Source organism: Helianthus annuus, chromosome 4, assembly GCF_002127325.2.
Source record: "Helianthus annuus cultivar XRQ/B chromosome 4, HanXRQr2.0-SUNRISE, whole genome shotgun sequence".
Classification (NCBI taxonomy): domain Eukaryota; kingdom Viridiplantae; phylum Streptophyta; class Magnoliopsida; order Asterales; family Asteraceae; genus Helianthus; species Helianthus annuus.
Window position 1 is genome coordinate 81,814,256 of NC_035436.2, and position 16,883 is coordinate 81,831,138.

Consider the following 16,883-nt stretch of genomic DNA (forward strand, 5'->3'; position numbering starts at 1 on the left):
TTTCCGGTTGTTGCAGAAGTCCTGAAGACTTCTGGTATTCCGCTTTAACCTTAGCGCATGTTAAACACTTGCTCACATAAACAGCAACATCGCCTTTCATCCTAGGCCACCAATAATAATCTTTAAGATCCTGGTACATCTTATCCGCTCCAGGGTGGATAGAGTACCGCGACTTGTGAGCTTCATCGAAAATAACCTTCCTTAAACCTCCAAACAAAGGAACCCAAATCCTTTTCTCAAAATATAACGTTCCTTCCTTGTTTGGTACCAATAACTTCTCCATCCCACGGAGATATTCCTCTTCAAGGTTCCCTTCCTTGAGAGCTTCTTTCTGTGCGGCACGAATGCGCAAGGAAAGATCGGTCTGAATTATCATTTCTAAAGCCCTAACCCTTATGGGCTTGAGACTCTCTTTTCGACTTAGGGCATCGGCGACCACATTCGCCTTTCCTGGGTGGTACTTTATCTCGCAGTCGTAATCGTTCAGCAACTCAACCCAACGTCTTTGTCTCATATTCAGCTCCTTCTGGTTGAATATGTGCTGTAGGCTCTTGTGATCTGTGAAGATCGTACATTTCGTACGATAAAGGTAGTGTCTCCAGATCTTTAAAGCAAAAATTACTACGCCAAGCTCCAAGTCATGTGTGGTATAGTTCTTTTCATGTACCTTCAGCTGGCGTGACGCGTAAGCAATAACCTTTTGGCGTTGCATCAACACGCAACCCAATCCTTGGCGTGAGGCGTCACAGTATACCACAAAATCATCTGTACCTTCCGGTAGTGCTAAGATTGGCGCATTGCAGAGCTTATCTTTCAATATCTTGAATACTTCTTCCTGTTTGATTCCCCAATCGAACTTCTTATCTTTCTGCGTGAGGAGCGTCAATGGTTGAGCGATTTTTGAAAAATCCTCAATGAATCTCCGATAATAGCCAGCCAAACCCAAGAATTGTCGAATCTCGGTTGGCGTCTTTGGCGTTTCCCAATCCTTAATTGCTTCGATCTTGGTGGGATCCACGTGGATTCCATCTCCATTTACCATGTGTCCAAGGAACTGGACTTCTCGTAGCCAAAACTCACACTTAGAGAACTTGGCATACAGCTGTTCCTTCTTTAGCAGCTCCAGAATGGCTCTTAAATGTTGTTCGTGCTCAGCCTTCGTTTTTGAATAAATCAAGATATCATCGATGAACACTATCACGAACTTATCCAAGTACGGTTTGCAAACTCTATTCATCAAATCCATGAACACTGCAGGTGCGTTTGTCAACCCAAACGGCATAACTAGGAACTCGTAGTGTCCATATCGAGTTCTGAAGGCTGTCTTCGGGATACTCTCCTCTTGTATCCTTAACTGATGGTATCCAGATCGAAGATCGATCTTTGAATAAAAGCTCGAACCTTGCAGTTGGTCAAACAGATCATCAATCCTTGGCAGAGGGTATCTATTCTTGATCGTCAGCTTATTCAACTCCCGGTAGTCAATACACATTCGAAAACTACCGTCCTTCTTCTTGACAAACAAAACTGGAGCTCCCCAAGGCGAGAAGCTTGGTCGGATAAATCCCTTGTCTAACAACTCTTGAAGTTGTGTCGACAGTTCCTGCATCTCAGACGAAGCAAGTCTGTAAGGTGCCTTAGCCACAGGCGCGGCGCCTGGAACTAAATCGAGGCGAAACTCCACTTGCCTCTGAGGCGGCAATCCTGGCAAGTCCTCTGGGAAGACTTCTGGATAATCCTTCACGACAGGGATGTCTTCGATCTTCGGTTCTTCAGCTTTCTTATCTACAACGTGTGCCAGAAAGGCAGCACATCCCTTCTGTAAACATTTTCGCACTTTGAGTCAGCTGATAATCCTTAATGGCGTATCACGCTTCTCTCCGTGAACCACAATTGTTTCACCATCTTCGGTTGGGATACGAACGACCTTTTCATGACAAACTATCTCAGCCTTGTTGCCTGATAACCAATCCATTCCTACCACCACGTCGAAGCTTCCCAACTGGACTGGTAGTAGATCCAGAGCAAACTCACGCTCTCCCAATTCGATCACACAACCTCTGATAACTTCATTGGCTTCTACCAACTTTCCATTAGCCAATTCGATTGAGTACGGAATATCTAACTTACTAGCGGCTAACCCAAGCATATTTTTAAATTCTAATGATACGAAGCTATAATCGGCGCCAGTATCAAATAAAACGGATGCATAGCGTTGGTTTACAGGGAACGTACCAGTAACAACATTGGGCCTGGCGCGCTTCCCTTGCTTTGATATTAAACACTCTTCCACGGGCTTGGTTCAACTCGGGGCAGTTCCTCTTGTAGTGCCCAAGATCACCACAGTTGAAGCATCCGGATCTCTGCCCGTTTCCACCAGCTTGGTTATTCCTCTGATTACGATTCACAGCGCCCGCTTGATTAGCATTGTTAACTCGATTTCCATCACCTCCATTGTTCCCTTGTGGGCGGTTTCCATTTCCGCCCCGGTTGGTGTTTCTGTTTCCGAATCCTCCCTGGCCTCTCTGGCCAGCTATGGCCCAACAAGAATCCTTCAAGTGGCCAGTCTTTCCACAAGCTTCACATACCTTCAACCCACAATGGCCAGAATGGTGGTGCTGGCAGGTATTACACTTGGGCTGGGTGCCCATGTATCCTTTTCCTTTCCTTCCGCTACCAGCTGTAACCTGAGCTGGCATCCTTGCTTCTCCTTTCTTGACAACACCACTGGTGCCTTGCTTGAAGTTCGAGAACTTCCGTTTTTTATCTCCGGATGACTCGACGTGAGTCTCCTTGCCAGGGTTTGCAAGTTTTTCTAGTCTAATGACTTCCTTAACGAGTGCCAAGCCCATCTTACTTGCAGCCATAGATGCTGGTGGCGTAGATGCTGTCATTAAGCTCAGGACTTGAGGTGCCAGTTCCCAAATGAAATGTCCTAATTTCCTCAATTCTGGTTCTACCAAGTACGGAACGACTCGTGCCAAATCATGAAGTCTTTGCATGAATTCCAACATTTTCGGACCTTCCATTATCAGGCTCTGGAATTCACCTTCCAACCTCTGTGTTTCTGTTTGGGTGCAATACTTCTTACGTATTATTCCTTTCAACTCATCTCAAGTTAACGCGTATGCTGTAGTTAGGCCCATTATTCGAACCTGAAGATTCCACCATATTCGAGCTCCATCTTGAAACAACTCAGAAACGTATGGGACTTGTTGTTCTGGCGTACAACCACTCATTCGAAAGATGGATTCCATACCTTCAATGCATTTCACAAAAGCTATGGCACCCCCAGTGTCGTCGAACTTCGGAGGCTTGTGGTTGAGGAAGTGCCAGTAGGAACAACCGTTATTTTCTGAGGTGCCTCTGCTAGGTTTGGAGCGTAGGGCCTCGTGCTGTGCTAAAGCTGCAGCAATTATCTCTTGAAGTTCTGCCTCAGAGGTGGGCATGCGCATTTCGCGTCTTGGCGGCATCTTCTAAAAGATGTTTCACGTAGGTTAGGTCATAGCAAGTCAAGTGCACGTATGTATTCATCAATATCAGCACATAACATCTCATGCTACAAATAGAACATAAACAATAGATCACTGCGATTGCACTGCCACAAATCGAGACCAAAATGTAAAGCTTACAAGTACCCAACTATATCATATAACATCAATGACTTAGTATGGGACGACCCTAGGCAAGTCGTGCGATCGCTGGACATGTTCAGGAATCTCTGGTTCGTCCATTTTCGAATTCCAGGACTCCATCTCAAGCTTCTGTTATTCCAGTCTTAGAACCACATTTCTCCTCAATCATTTCCTTGAGCTCGTCCCAGCTCAGTGCATAAGCAGCATCTGTACCAAGGGTCTGAATCCGAAGATCCTATCATGAGAGTGTGCTATCTAGAAATGACCCCGAGGTAAAGGTAACACTCTGTTGGGGCGAACAGTTAGTCATTCTTAGAATGGAGTCAATCTTTTCGGACCAACGAACAAATGTAACGGCGCCTCCTGTTCCGTTGAAGTTCAAAGGCTTGTAGTTCAGGTGCTGCTCATAGGTGCAGTCAGTTGGAGGGTTATTTTTAGTAGTGCCATCGCTGTGCTTAGAGCGGAGTGCTTCATGTCATGCATTTGCCTGTGAGATGCGTTTTTGCAGCTCGGCTTCTATCCTTGGCAACATACTGGTGTTTGTGTCACGCCTGGGTGGCATTCTCTTCTGCCGAAATGGCATGAAGTGGGTTAGACAACATTCCAATTGTCTATGAGATACATAGCACCATAAGCCATCATGTACTCACCCAATTTTACACGTAAATATACTCGATGTATGGGTGGGGAAATAAATTTCTGAGCCTTCACATAGGCTTGCCAATGGCTTGTTGCTTGAAATAGAATGAACTCGAGGCTTCATCGCCTTGGTCATTCGTGTTCAAGTTATTTCCTGCTACATTGGTTTTCATTAGCTTGACCCGCAGAGTCCACCAGGATTTCTGTGCACTACAAGTCGTTATTACGTGGGCCCCCGTAATAATAAATTGTCCTGCCCAGTTACCCCAAATTTTCTCTCGTCCAAGCAGATGATCAATCAAGGAGCAACAGCAGGTGCATCGGCATGAACAGGGTCACGCTCCAATGCGGTGTTAGGAGCAACGCCTGGCTCAAGGGCCACGGCTGGCTCCGGATCAACAAACTCCATCTCAAAATCAGCTGGATCAACCATCACAGGGGGTTACAGGATCCTCCAAGGGCTTGTCTAAGTGTATGAACTCAAGGTCATGGTCTGGATCAAAATCAGGTGGAAGAACAAGATCACCCTCAATACTGTGATCAAACTCAAAGCTGTGTGCGGGAACCGGTGCAGCTGATGATGCCGTATCAGGGTCGGCGTCGTGTGAATGGTGCTGCACTCCCTGTATATGCGAAAATGCGGATGTCAGAAACTCAAATGAGTCTGGGACAGGGGAATGGGCATGAGTTTCCCCTGCAGGAGCGTCCGCAAGCAGTAGGCTAATACCAGCAGCAATAGGGCCTTGCCCTCGAATGGGTCCTCCTCTAGGAGATCGTTATCGTCGTCAGAGGCCACGTCGGGGGGGGGGGGGCATATCAACAACAGGATAAGCGGCAAGGGGCACAGGAGCAGGGATCACCGCGAGTGGAAAATTCCCAACAAGATGGCCATCAGTAGGCTCTGCTACGACTTCAGGCAGCGCAAAAGGGCTGAAAGTCGTCATTGTCTGTGCCGGTAGTATCGGAAATGTACACCTCGCGCTCCGATGAAACTATGTCGTCTGATACTATGGCCATGGGATTCGTAGTGTCCATCTTTCTAGTACATGAAAGCATGACGTTTGTAACACAAACACATATACGTATAACAATCAATCATATAATCATATAAACATGTTAGTCAACAATAAACAATTAAATGATTCTCCTAGCCTCCCAGTCTCCTAGACTGACATTCCTAGTCCCACTAGCCAAATTCTCTCAGCCTCTAAGACTACTCTATCATCTACCTCGATCTCGTAGATCGAGCCTCGGCCTCCAAGACCGAGCCTCAGCTTCCAAGACTGAGCCTGCTCTTCCTAGTCTTACTAGCCATCTACCTCGATCTCTTAGATCGAGCCTCGGTCTCCAAGACCGAGCCTCAGCCTCCAAGACTGAGCCTACTCTTCCTAGTCTCACTAGCCATCTACCTCGATCTCTTAGATCGAGCCTCGGTCTCCAAGACCGAGCCTCAGCCTCCAAGACTGAGCCTAAAAATAATATATAAAATGTGCTCAACATTTGTTTGTATAAACGTTTTGGATCTGGACTTAAGTGGTATGCAGTAAAAATGTTTTCGTGGGAGCCCTAGTGATCATAGTCTAGACTCGAGAAGGAATCCTAGTTCGCTATGATCAGAGCTCTGATACCAAGCTGTCACACCCTGGCTTTGCGGAAGCGTGGTTAATTTGGTGTGACTTCTTAATACCATAGCTTAATCATAACAAAGCTATATGAAATAAAATCATGCATGATCATCCATTTAAATAAGTTTTAAAACCAAATACAACAACATTGTATCAACGGGAACACACCCTAACGACATAAACATTGTTCAACAAACACAAACATCAACATAACACAAACACAGTTTAAGGACTGTGACTTGTCCAGGAAAGAGTCACATTCCCTAAACCCGGATGACCTCGTACTAGTGCAGCGGGAAAACGTGTCATACCGTGCCAGATCCTTTAATTCCCTGAAATACATGTAAGTTGAAAAATCAACAATAATGTTGAGCGAGTTCATGTGTAAGTGAGTAAATAAACCTTTGTATGTATAAAATCCTGGTATGTAGCAAATAAGGAAAAAGAGATCACCAATGGTTTGCAAGGCCATTGATAAGTGTGAAGTGCAAGTAGGAAGGCTCAAACCTAGCAGATTTATGCATTGGGTACAAAGTCACCCCGAGGTCCGTTATGCTGGGCCTGGGGTTGGGCTCGCTACACCCAAGTAGATCTACCGCTCCTGCCCCTCGGTCCTATCCTGAGGATTAATGACCTCAAGTTTCCGCCTACCCATTCACATGATCTAAGTAACAACCCTCCTTACGCTAACCATACCATGTAAGAAATATTCGTAATCATAGTAACATGTATTTCACCCCCGCAGTTTAGAAAACTGAAAACAGTTAAGAGAAAAGGGGGACATGAACTCACAGTGGTGCGTCTCTACCAAGTATGTCTCCAAGTCAAGCTGCTGTGCAACGACCTACAAGTTCTAACTCTATTAGACGGACGGCCGTGCCTTAACTTTATGGTTTAGGTTTTGGGAAATAGTTAGACAACTATTTCGTGTTTACATTCTGTGCATACTTGGTAATTATTTTCCTTCCCAAGGATGGGGGATTTAATACATGTGTGTTCGAAATATATTATTAAGTCTCACTTAAAATATATTTTATTTCTAACTTCAAAATATAAATATTTTTCTCAAAAATATTATATTTTTATTTCACATAATTTTCCCAAAATAATACTTTAACAAAAATACGCGTTCATAATTATTTCCTTAAAATGCGTAAGTTACGTTTTGACGATCGAGTGGTAATAATAATTACCGGAGTAACTTATATGTTTATCGTGAAAGCGTTTGTATTATTTTGGATTCGTTAACATTTGATAATATTATTTTTACCCTAAAAATAATATTTAAGTATCTTCACAAATAATTAACAAGTGACGTTGTGAAAAATATATTTACTAAATATATATTTATCACGTTTAACTTTGTGAAAATCCCACCTCCGATATTTTGTAAATAAAGTCGTGGCGAAACTTATATTTTGAAAACATGTCGAAAAGTATTTCTAACACTTATAGTGAAAATAATTCTAAGTGTTAGGTTTTTGAAAAAATTTCGCCAGAGTTTCCTCTGTAACCGGAGGTGGCCACGCTTTCAAGCGTATCATTTTCTTTTACAAATCAATCCAACAATTTTCTTATTTAATCAAAACAATATTCAACACATCAACTAGTCCATAAACATGTAAATCGCAAAGATCACATGAACTTGTAGTTTTCCAAAATTATGAAGTAAATCCCATTACTTTTAGCGGATCTTTATATAAATTAGTCCGGTTTCGTAAAAACCTCGTTTTTTATAGAAATTCCATCTTTACAACTTCTCGTCATCTTTTATAAAAATAGTTATTTTGTCGAAACTTTGTGCTACACAAGTGTTTACACACTAGTGTTTTCTAAAAATCATTCTTGTTAGTGTAAGATCCGTCTTTGGAAAACATGATTTCTTTGATACTTGGTTCTTTGAAAATACCACTTGTAGATCCGTAGATCTACTAGTTTTAAACACTATTTTACAAGCAAAATCGCTTTTACACAAGTTCATGATTCGTGTGTGGTAGAGTTTCATCCTTTAACCCTTGTTACATCTAAAACAACTCTATGTCATGATCCATGATCATGACCAACCCGGGTTAAACAATGATCCGAGCTACCACAACATAGATCGGGTCCAAATAATCACATAAATCAAATACTACAAGTTTTACACAACATATAAGCTTTTAACCATCATTGTTAGTGTTTTTAGTAGACTTTCATGTTCCAACTTGCATGTTTACGAGTTTTAACCGTTACAAATCATTTTAACCACTTCAAAATAGTTCGAGAAGGTGATTTAAGCAACATACCACTAGCTCGAGGCTAGGGAAGAATCTAGACGCAAAATGAGAGGATAAAAGCAATAGAGTGAGGTCCTTTGAGCTCCGAATGCACCAAACCTTCTTATATGTGATCCTTAACACTAGAATGAACTTGGAATGTGATGAACTAAACTCGAAAATGTGATGGATGTATAGGGGATGTTCGGCCGAAGCCTTTGAGAGAGAGAGAGAGAGGGAGTTGTCTTGTGATGTTAGTGAAATGTAATTGATCTTGTGTAATCCCTTGTTCTTATAGACAAAATTAAAGTTCATTATCCCATGGATTTTATGCCTTCTAGATATCAAACAAAGGATTAAAATAATGTTTTGGAGGACAAAGTATGTCCCCCTTCTTGGGGCCGGTTTAGTTAGGGGGGGGGGGTCTTGGTTAGTTTTCAACTATTAGTTAGTTATAGTTAGGTTAGTTTAGTTAAGTTAGGGATTAACCCGGTTAGTAGTGTGTTGTGCTTTATGGCGGGTGTTAGGGTATTCAGGGACCCTAACTGGCTCAGAAAAAGATAAATATGGTTAATGGCAATATTTTCATGTTCCGGGTATAGTCCGGTTGTTTGGTTGGATAGTAATCCGTTAAAGCGCTTAACAAAGCTTTAAAGTGTCGTTAATATAAATTTTAGTGACACTACTCATTCCCGACACTTTGGAAAGTGTCTAGTAATATTTTTCTCATGTTTTGGCACTTTATTAGTTAGCTAAAAGCTGAATTGTTTATTAAAGTGGTGAGTTTTTGGTTAATGTGCTGAATTTTGTGCTTAGTGTATGTTTTAGGCACATCCAGTCATTGTAACTTATCCCTAGAGACGCAGTTCTTCAACCCTTGTATCCATACACGCACCACTAGTGTAGTAATTATTTCTGGCTCATACAGGCCTTAGAGGCAGTGTCTGCCTGGTGCTAGTTATGACAGCACGTTCAATAGGTTATCCGTTCATGGTGCTACTGTGCTTTTGTGCATCATGTTTGTCACTAAGGTTCAGCATGTAAATAATGTAGTGACAGTAAATAGAGTATGATGCAGGTATGTACATGTATCAACATTCAAGTAGCAGTTCATCCACAATTTCAGGTAAGCACAGTAATTAAGCAGCAATTAATTATTAATTAAATCGCACGGATACCTGGTTTAGTGAGGGTTGTCACACCACCCAAGTCTTAGCAACCTTGGGTGTTTTTAACTCTTGCTCAGTAGGGTTATAGGTTGCTTTCTTTGTTGCATAAAAATCTTTAACCCCTTTTACTTTCCCATCAATCATTTTCCCAAAAAATTTCTTAACATTCCCATTGAATACTTTCTCAATATCAAATTCCTTCTGATCAGAAAAGAATTGATTTGAGATCTCAACCTTACCAACTTTTTGCTTAATATTTTCAAACTTCAAATATGGAATATCAACATCATCTTCTGAAAACACTGATTTTTCTTCTTTTAACTGAACCTGTGGCTCCACTGATTTTGTGGAATCAGATTCATCGCCGACCTTCTCATCACCCTTCTTGACAACCCACACTTGGTTGTCCTTAGCTTTCTTTTTGTAAAAATTTTTCTTTGAACACTCACCAACTTCATAAGTCGAATTTTCAAAAGTTTTAGAATTTTCAGTTGGTTGTTCAACATCGACAACTTTTTCTTTAAGTTTTTCAGATACTCCCTATTTTGGTTTTGTCATTTGTGAACAAACTGATGCAATGTGACCCGCTTCATTGCATTTGAAATAGATTCGAGTATCTTTTCTATGAAAGACTCCAGTTCCTTTTCTCTTCATCTCAGCAAGAAACTCCTGGTTTGATTACCTCCAGAACGGTTTCTTCTGTTCTTCTTCTGCACTTCCATCTGAAACAAATTTTGTGTTTGTTTTAGAAATTTTATCATTTGTATAATTTTCAGGTGGTGTAAAACCCAATCCTTTCTTTTTATAGCTACTATTATGGTTTGGTTTCTTTTGAAAACCAGAACCAGAATTGTAACCCTTTTTCTTGTTTAACCGTTGTTGAACTCTTGAAGTGTATTTTTTAGGTTTTCCAGTAAGATTTAAATCTTTTATTTCAGAAATATTAATTTCTGTCATTTTGAAAACCTTTTTGATCATGTCAAAACGAACACTTCTTATTGGAAACTCTTTGTCAGAATATAACTTGTCAGAATCATTCAAGGTATATGCTACTTCGAATGTTTCATCATTCAAGTTTGATTTTGATAACAAAAATTCTTTACTGTAAGTCCTTTTATCCATCGGTTTTGAACTGTTGACTGACGAACTTGACCCTCCAGACTCAGACTTTGACTCAGACTCCTCATCAGTATCCAATACCCGATCGACCACCTTTTTAATTAACTCAGACTCATGATCAGTGTCAGACGAGGTGTACTTGACGTCAATGTTTTCTAGTAATTCATCAGTTATTTCGGATTTTAGTTTTATATTGACTGCCTTTTGGACTTGTTCCTCATTTGGCTTGCTGGGAGCATAACCTTCCCAGATCGGAGGCGGACACTTGTTATAGCTAACAGTCGGTTTCTTACTAGTATCTTTCTTCTTTGGCTTGTCGTCTTTGGATGCTTCAAAACCTGCAACAGTCAGATAAATTCGATCAATAAGATAATCAGAACTAGAATAACTTTGTAATAAACGTCTGATTCTCTCATTCTCAATTTTCTCCTTCTCAAACTCTTGCTTCAGCTCAGCATTTTCTTCAATGTAATGATTGATTGCTTTTTGCTTTGTCATCATCGTAGCGTTCATCATAGTCAAAGCATCTTCTCTTTCAGAATTTGTCTTTTGAAGACCAGTTACTGTTCTATTCAAAATATCATAAGACTCTTTCACATAGTTGAGATTGAACAGTAATTGTTCCCTCATTTTCACAAGCTCAGCCAACTTCTCATCTTTTGCTGCACATTCCTTGCATGGTTCTAAACACTTTGTGCAAGGTTTGATGACTTCTACAATCTTTTCTACTTCGATAATTTTCTCCACTTCTACAACTTTTTCATTTTCTTCAACTACTCTTTTAATTGTTTGAAACACTTCTTTAGCAAATTGAACTTTATCATTAAAATCAGAATCTTCTTCTTGATCCATACTTTCACATTTCTTTTTTGTTTCAACAATCTCCTCAGCAACACTTTTAACTTCTTCATTTTGAACAATCTCTTCTTCTTGAACAACACCATCTTTCTTCATTTGTTTTTGTTCTTTTGCTGCTCGTTTCTCCTTCAGTTTTCCAAGCGATCTGCAAAATAGAAATGAAAACTTTCAGGAGAGAGATGAGATTTTGCAATATTAATATGTTTTTCCTCCTCATCATCACTACTATCATCAGTTAGAGATTGATCAAACTCTACTGATTTGTCAGAACAGTCATCCGAAGAACCAGAATCAGATGGTGTTTGATCAAAGACAGCTTCTCTTTCTGCACTTTCATCTGAACTCTGTGAACTTTCTTCTGATGAAACAGACTTTTCATTTTCATTCTTCACGCTTTCACCAATAGATTTCATCCATTCTGTAAACACATCTGGTTCTTTCACAATCTTGGCAATGAAAGCTTTAAACTCTCCTTTTTCATCCGTAAACATATCCCAGCTAAAGCCTTCAGGTAGCCTTTCATCATCTTGATTGAATAGGCATGCTTTGCTGTCGGATGAAATGTATTTGTTCCAGTTAAAACTTTCTTGATTCCCCAAACATGCTCTCTTTGAATCCTCAATCACTTTTCTACCATGAGCCACTTGTGGTTCTTGTTGTTGTTGCTGACCAACTTGTTGATATATGGCTTTCCGGTAGTAGTCATCTTTTCCAAACAGATTCTTTGCATCATTCGCATCTCTATTCTTGCATTCCCTCTTGAAATGACCTTTCTCCCTGCATTTAAAACAAGTAACTTTAGATTTATCGAAACCTAAAGTAGAAACATGTGCATCAAGAAAGTCATTTCTTCCAGTAATCATCTTAAACTTTTCAGCTCTTCTAAGAACACTAGCTAGACACCATTTGATGTCCATTAGTTCCATCTCTTCAGTGTCTATCTGATCGTAATCCTCCTTTGTCAGCATAGGATTCCCGATCCTCCCAGCAACCAATCCTTCATAAGATAGAAGCACAGAACCAAGTAACGCCATGTGATCTTTTGCAACCTCTTCAGAAAAGCTTTGACCATCTGGAAGATTCAATGCAATGTTGCATTGTATCACACAACCATTTCCACTTTTAGAACTTTGAGAACTGAAACTTTCAGATGAACTCTTGGGATTAACACTCGGATATGAAGAGAATCCACTGCTTTTGTTTGAACTTTGATCAACTTTTTCAGATGAATCTCCAGCACTAAATGCAGTTTGGATTTTCGGGCTTCTTTCAACTTCTGGAACACTGCCCTTGTAGTTCATTTTCACATCTTGTTGACCACTCGGATTGTTCATCCTTGCAATCTTTTGCTGTTCCAGATCTTGACTTTCAATTTTCTCGATGAATTGAGAAATTGTTAACCCATCATATACCCCAGTGTTCTTCAGAATCATCAAGTAAGTTCCCCACTCTTTTTGCGGTAAAGCATCAGCTAACTTGTCGACCCATTCTTCACGATCTTTGGTTATACTTAGCATTGACATGGATCGCACTAAGTGGCAATATCTTTCGATAAGCTTCTTTGTATCTTCCCCGGGCAAACTACTAAAAAGATCAAATTCTTTCTTGAGCAGTGCCTTTTTACTCTTAATCATATTTTCACTACCCTCAAACTTGACTTTAAGAGCATCCCAAATTGATTTTGAAGTTTTGTCATGTTGGAGTAATACAAAGATGTCTTCTTTGATTGCTTGCTGAAGTAAACTAATCATCATCTTTTCAGCTCTGTACATTTCTCGTTCTTGGTCATTAAACTCCGAAATTTGTTTTTCAGTTTGCAATTCAGTACGTGGTAGAACATATCTCTTCAATATACACTCCCACGATCTTAGATGGTTAGCTTGAACCCAGTTCTCGAACCGATCTTTCCATCCGTAGTACTCCTCAATGCTCATTAGCTTCGGGGGCTTTTGTGTAGTTTCGGTTTCATTTTCCAGATTCATATTTTGAGCAATGGAAGCCGGATTAATCGAAGATGTGGCAAACGCGTTGTAAAATTCGTCACTCATGATTCTTGCAAGTTCAAGCGAAATATGGATTTTCAAGCGAAATACCCTTCGAGCACCTGTTCAAGCGAAATCACTCAAACCAACAATTTCAAGCGAGATTAGTAACTCAAGCGGAATAACAAGGAAATGCAAAGTGATCTGATTTCGCTTGAAATTCAAGCGGAATAATATCTTTCGAGCGGAATCAGGTAATTCAAGCGGAATCACTGATTTCGCTTGAACACTTTCAAGCGGAATGTGTGAATTGGAGCGGAATCACCAGAAACTCAAGGTTTCGCTTGAAATCTCACGCGAAATCAACCAGTCTCAAGCGGAATCACAGAAATGTTCGGTCAAGCGGAATCACATCCAAGGTCAATTTTACTCATTTTTAAGCTGTATTTTAGCATGAAACTTTCAAGGGTTTGTTAATATGTAGTTTTACACATTCTGTGAAAAATTTATCCAATTTTGACCGTTAAAATTTGTTCGAATGAAGAAAGAAGGTGTAGAATTAAGAAAATGCAATGAGAATCAGCTGTAGTCTACAAAACTCCTCCTCCTGAGCTCTGATACCACTTGTAGGATCGTGTAGGGACCCGAACGAGTCGTTCAGAGGAGTTTTACTTTGTTTCAGAGGCGGAAACTAAGAAACAAAGGTAGACACAGCTTGAATATCACTTTAATACTCTTTTTGATTGATTTAACAGCTAATACATTCACAGGATAAACCGGCAGCACTTCGGTATCCAATACAAGACCTCGGAACAACTGTTACCTGATTTCGCTCGAACCATCTATTTATACTGATCATGATTTCGCTTGAAAATGATTCAAGCGGAATAAGAAACCATGTGATTCCGCTTGAAAATGACCAAGGTCATTTCAAGCGGAATAGCATCATTCAAGCGGAATCAGATTAATTAACACCTAAACATGCTATTTTCTCGTACAACGTGCCCTGATCTATCCTATCTAGTACAAGACTCGATACAAGACGAAGTCGACAGATGCATGCACTAACAACAGGTCCAGATTCTCATGAACACTTGTTCTTTGAATGTAACTTTGTGTCCAAAGTTTGGAGTGGTGTTAAAGATAGAGCTGGAATGTCTAATATTCGTGAACAATGGAACACTATTTATGATCACTTGGTGGGGATCGCTACGTCTAAAATGGCCCAACATGTAATTTCGAAGCTTGTGGTGGCCGCGGCTGCGTACTTTGTTTGGCAAGAGAGAAATGCTCGGTTGTTCTCGAACAAGAAACGGTCTCCGGAAAAGTTAGTCGAGGTGATTCTCACTATGGTGCGGCTGAAACTTCACACGTGTAGATTTAAAGGCTCGGTCCTAGTTCACTCGATCCTTGATGATTGGAAGCTTCCGAGGGGTTTGCTGATTGAAGACGATGATTGTGGCTAGTTAGTGCTATTTGTGTTTTTTGTTTGTAATTTCGGCTATTTGAGCTGTGGTTTTGTCTTGTGGTTGTTTGTTAGGGTAGCTTGAACTGGTGTTACTCATGTATGGCGTGTCATACCTGAGAACTGAGGAAGACTTTCCTCCTTACTTGTTTTGTTTGGTTTGGTAATATAAAATTCACCGGGGTAACCCTTTACCAAAAAAAAGTTCATTTGAGAAGGAAATTTAATTGAGAAGAAAAAGAACAAATAGTGATTTTGTAAAACATTAAATAGTTTTTTCACTTATCTTATTTATTATTATTTTTAACTAATTAATTAGTCAAAAAGACTATTATCCTCCACACTAACTTTTTTTGTCTACACACATCAAAAGTTATCCTACGTATTTCGAAATTCATCATACACGTTGAAATTTATCATACACAACTCATAATTTATCCTACACAATTCGTAATTTATCATACACTTTAAGTTATTTTATTTTTTTAAAAAAATATATATTTTGAAGATAAGTTACAAAAAAAAAAAATTAATGTACTTAGCTATTAAAGAGGAAGACTACAAATTCAATGATCTATGTAGATTTACAAATGTACCCTTATAGTAAGATTAAATTATTATATTAAATGAAGTAAAATAAAGCATTCTTATTGGTTGAAATTTCTTCTTTTTTCTTCTTACAAAAAATTTCTTCTCATTTGAACTATCCACTATATATAGAGGGTTATATTCGGTTTTTTGTGTGAAGTCGAGTGTAATTAATAAAGAAAACAGTCGAAATATGTTACTCTAAACATACATGTTTTAACATATTTTTGGTTTGACCCAATTAGTTCCAACAAATGCTACAGTTTCTTACGAATGTAAAATTTACAACATGACTATATACATACGATATCATATATAAAATACTATATGTAACATTCAAAATATATTCTCTTTAGTTGTTTATTCGACACAAATAGTTTATAAATGAAGACAAACAAGAAGAGAACAAATGAACAATTCAAAATAATTTGTTTGATACCTTAAAACTATCACCACAACAACGTTTACATCGCTGTTCACTTAGTTTTCCTCATCGTATTCTATCTTCATCAAAACAACTAGTCATCCCGAAAAGCAATGTTTCCAACTTTTCATACCACAAAAAAGATAACTTCTTGAAACCCCATTTCAAGAAATCAAACTACATTGATCATGGCTCCAAGTCCTGTAGGATCTCCTAACCCTCAGCCTTCTCATTGGAGTCCACTAGTTCTTGCTATCGTTGGCACCATGGGAACCTTATTTCTAGTTTTTAGCTACTTTAACATACTTAGACATTGTTCATTTCGCTCCATTTTACCAACACGAAACAGGCAAAGGAGGCTTCTACGTGACACAGATGTTAATGATCCTTCTCTACATTTCCAGAGCCGTGGGCTCGACTCTTTCATTGTGAAAATGATTCCGGTTACACAGTTTATACGAAAGAGTGAATCAGATAAAGGTAAAAGTACGGAATGTGCAATTTGTTTGGGTGAATATGAAGATGATGAGTGGGTGAAAACCATACCTACTTGTTCTCATGTGTTTCATGTATCATGCATCGATACTTGGTTTCAATCGCATTCAAGTTGCCCGCTTTGTAGATCTGATGTTGTAGATCTTGAAGTTTCGGTGTCAATATGTGAGAGTCTTGGAGAAAATCATGTTAGAGAAGATGTTGTTGAAGAAAGATCGGTTTTTTATCAGGCTATTCGCTCTCATATCCTGCAAAATGCCAACTTTTCTAGGCTAGAGAGTTGATTTGTGGTTATGGATCCTAGATTATAATTGTCTCCTTTTTATCAAAAAGAATTTGGATCAATAATTATAATTTTTGCACACATTTTCGTTCTAGCTACACAATGTGGTAATTGTATATGTTAAAGCCATATAGTTGTATTAAACAATGTGGTAATTGTATATGTTAAAACCATATAGTTGTATCATGAGATTGATTAATTCCTTGCCAAGCCGAATTTAAAGGTTTATTTAAAGATAACACAATTTTAAACTAGTTAAACTCCAACATGTAGAAACTTATATCTCAAAAAATCTTAATAAAGAAGGTTGAAATCTTATCACCCGGCCATCATCTTCCAAAGATGA

The 16,883-nt window shown here is 39.4% G+C and overlaps 1 protein-coding gene across 1 annotated transcript; it reads left to right on the forward strand.

The window, feature by feature from the left end:
* The first annotated feature begins 15,947 nt into the window (after positions 1-15,947).
* LOC110933406 (putative RING-H2 finger protein ATL53) lies at positions 15,948-16,544 on the forward strand. The gene has a single exon (XM_022176631.2). It carries the CDS (start codon positions 15,948-15,950, stop codon positions 16,536-16,538), a length of 591 nt encoding a protein of 196 aa, XP_022032323.1. The 3' UTR covers positions 16,539-16,544.
* The last annotated feature ends 339 nt before the right edge of the window (positions 16,545-16,883 follow it).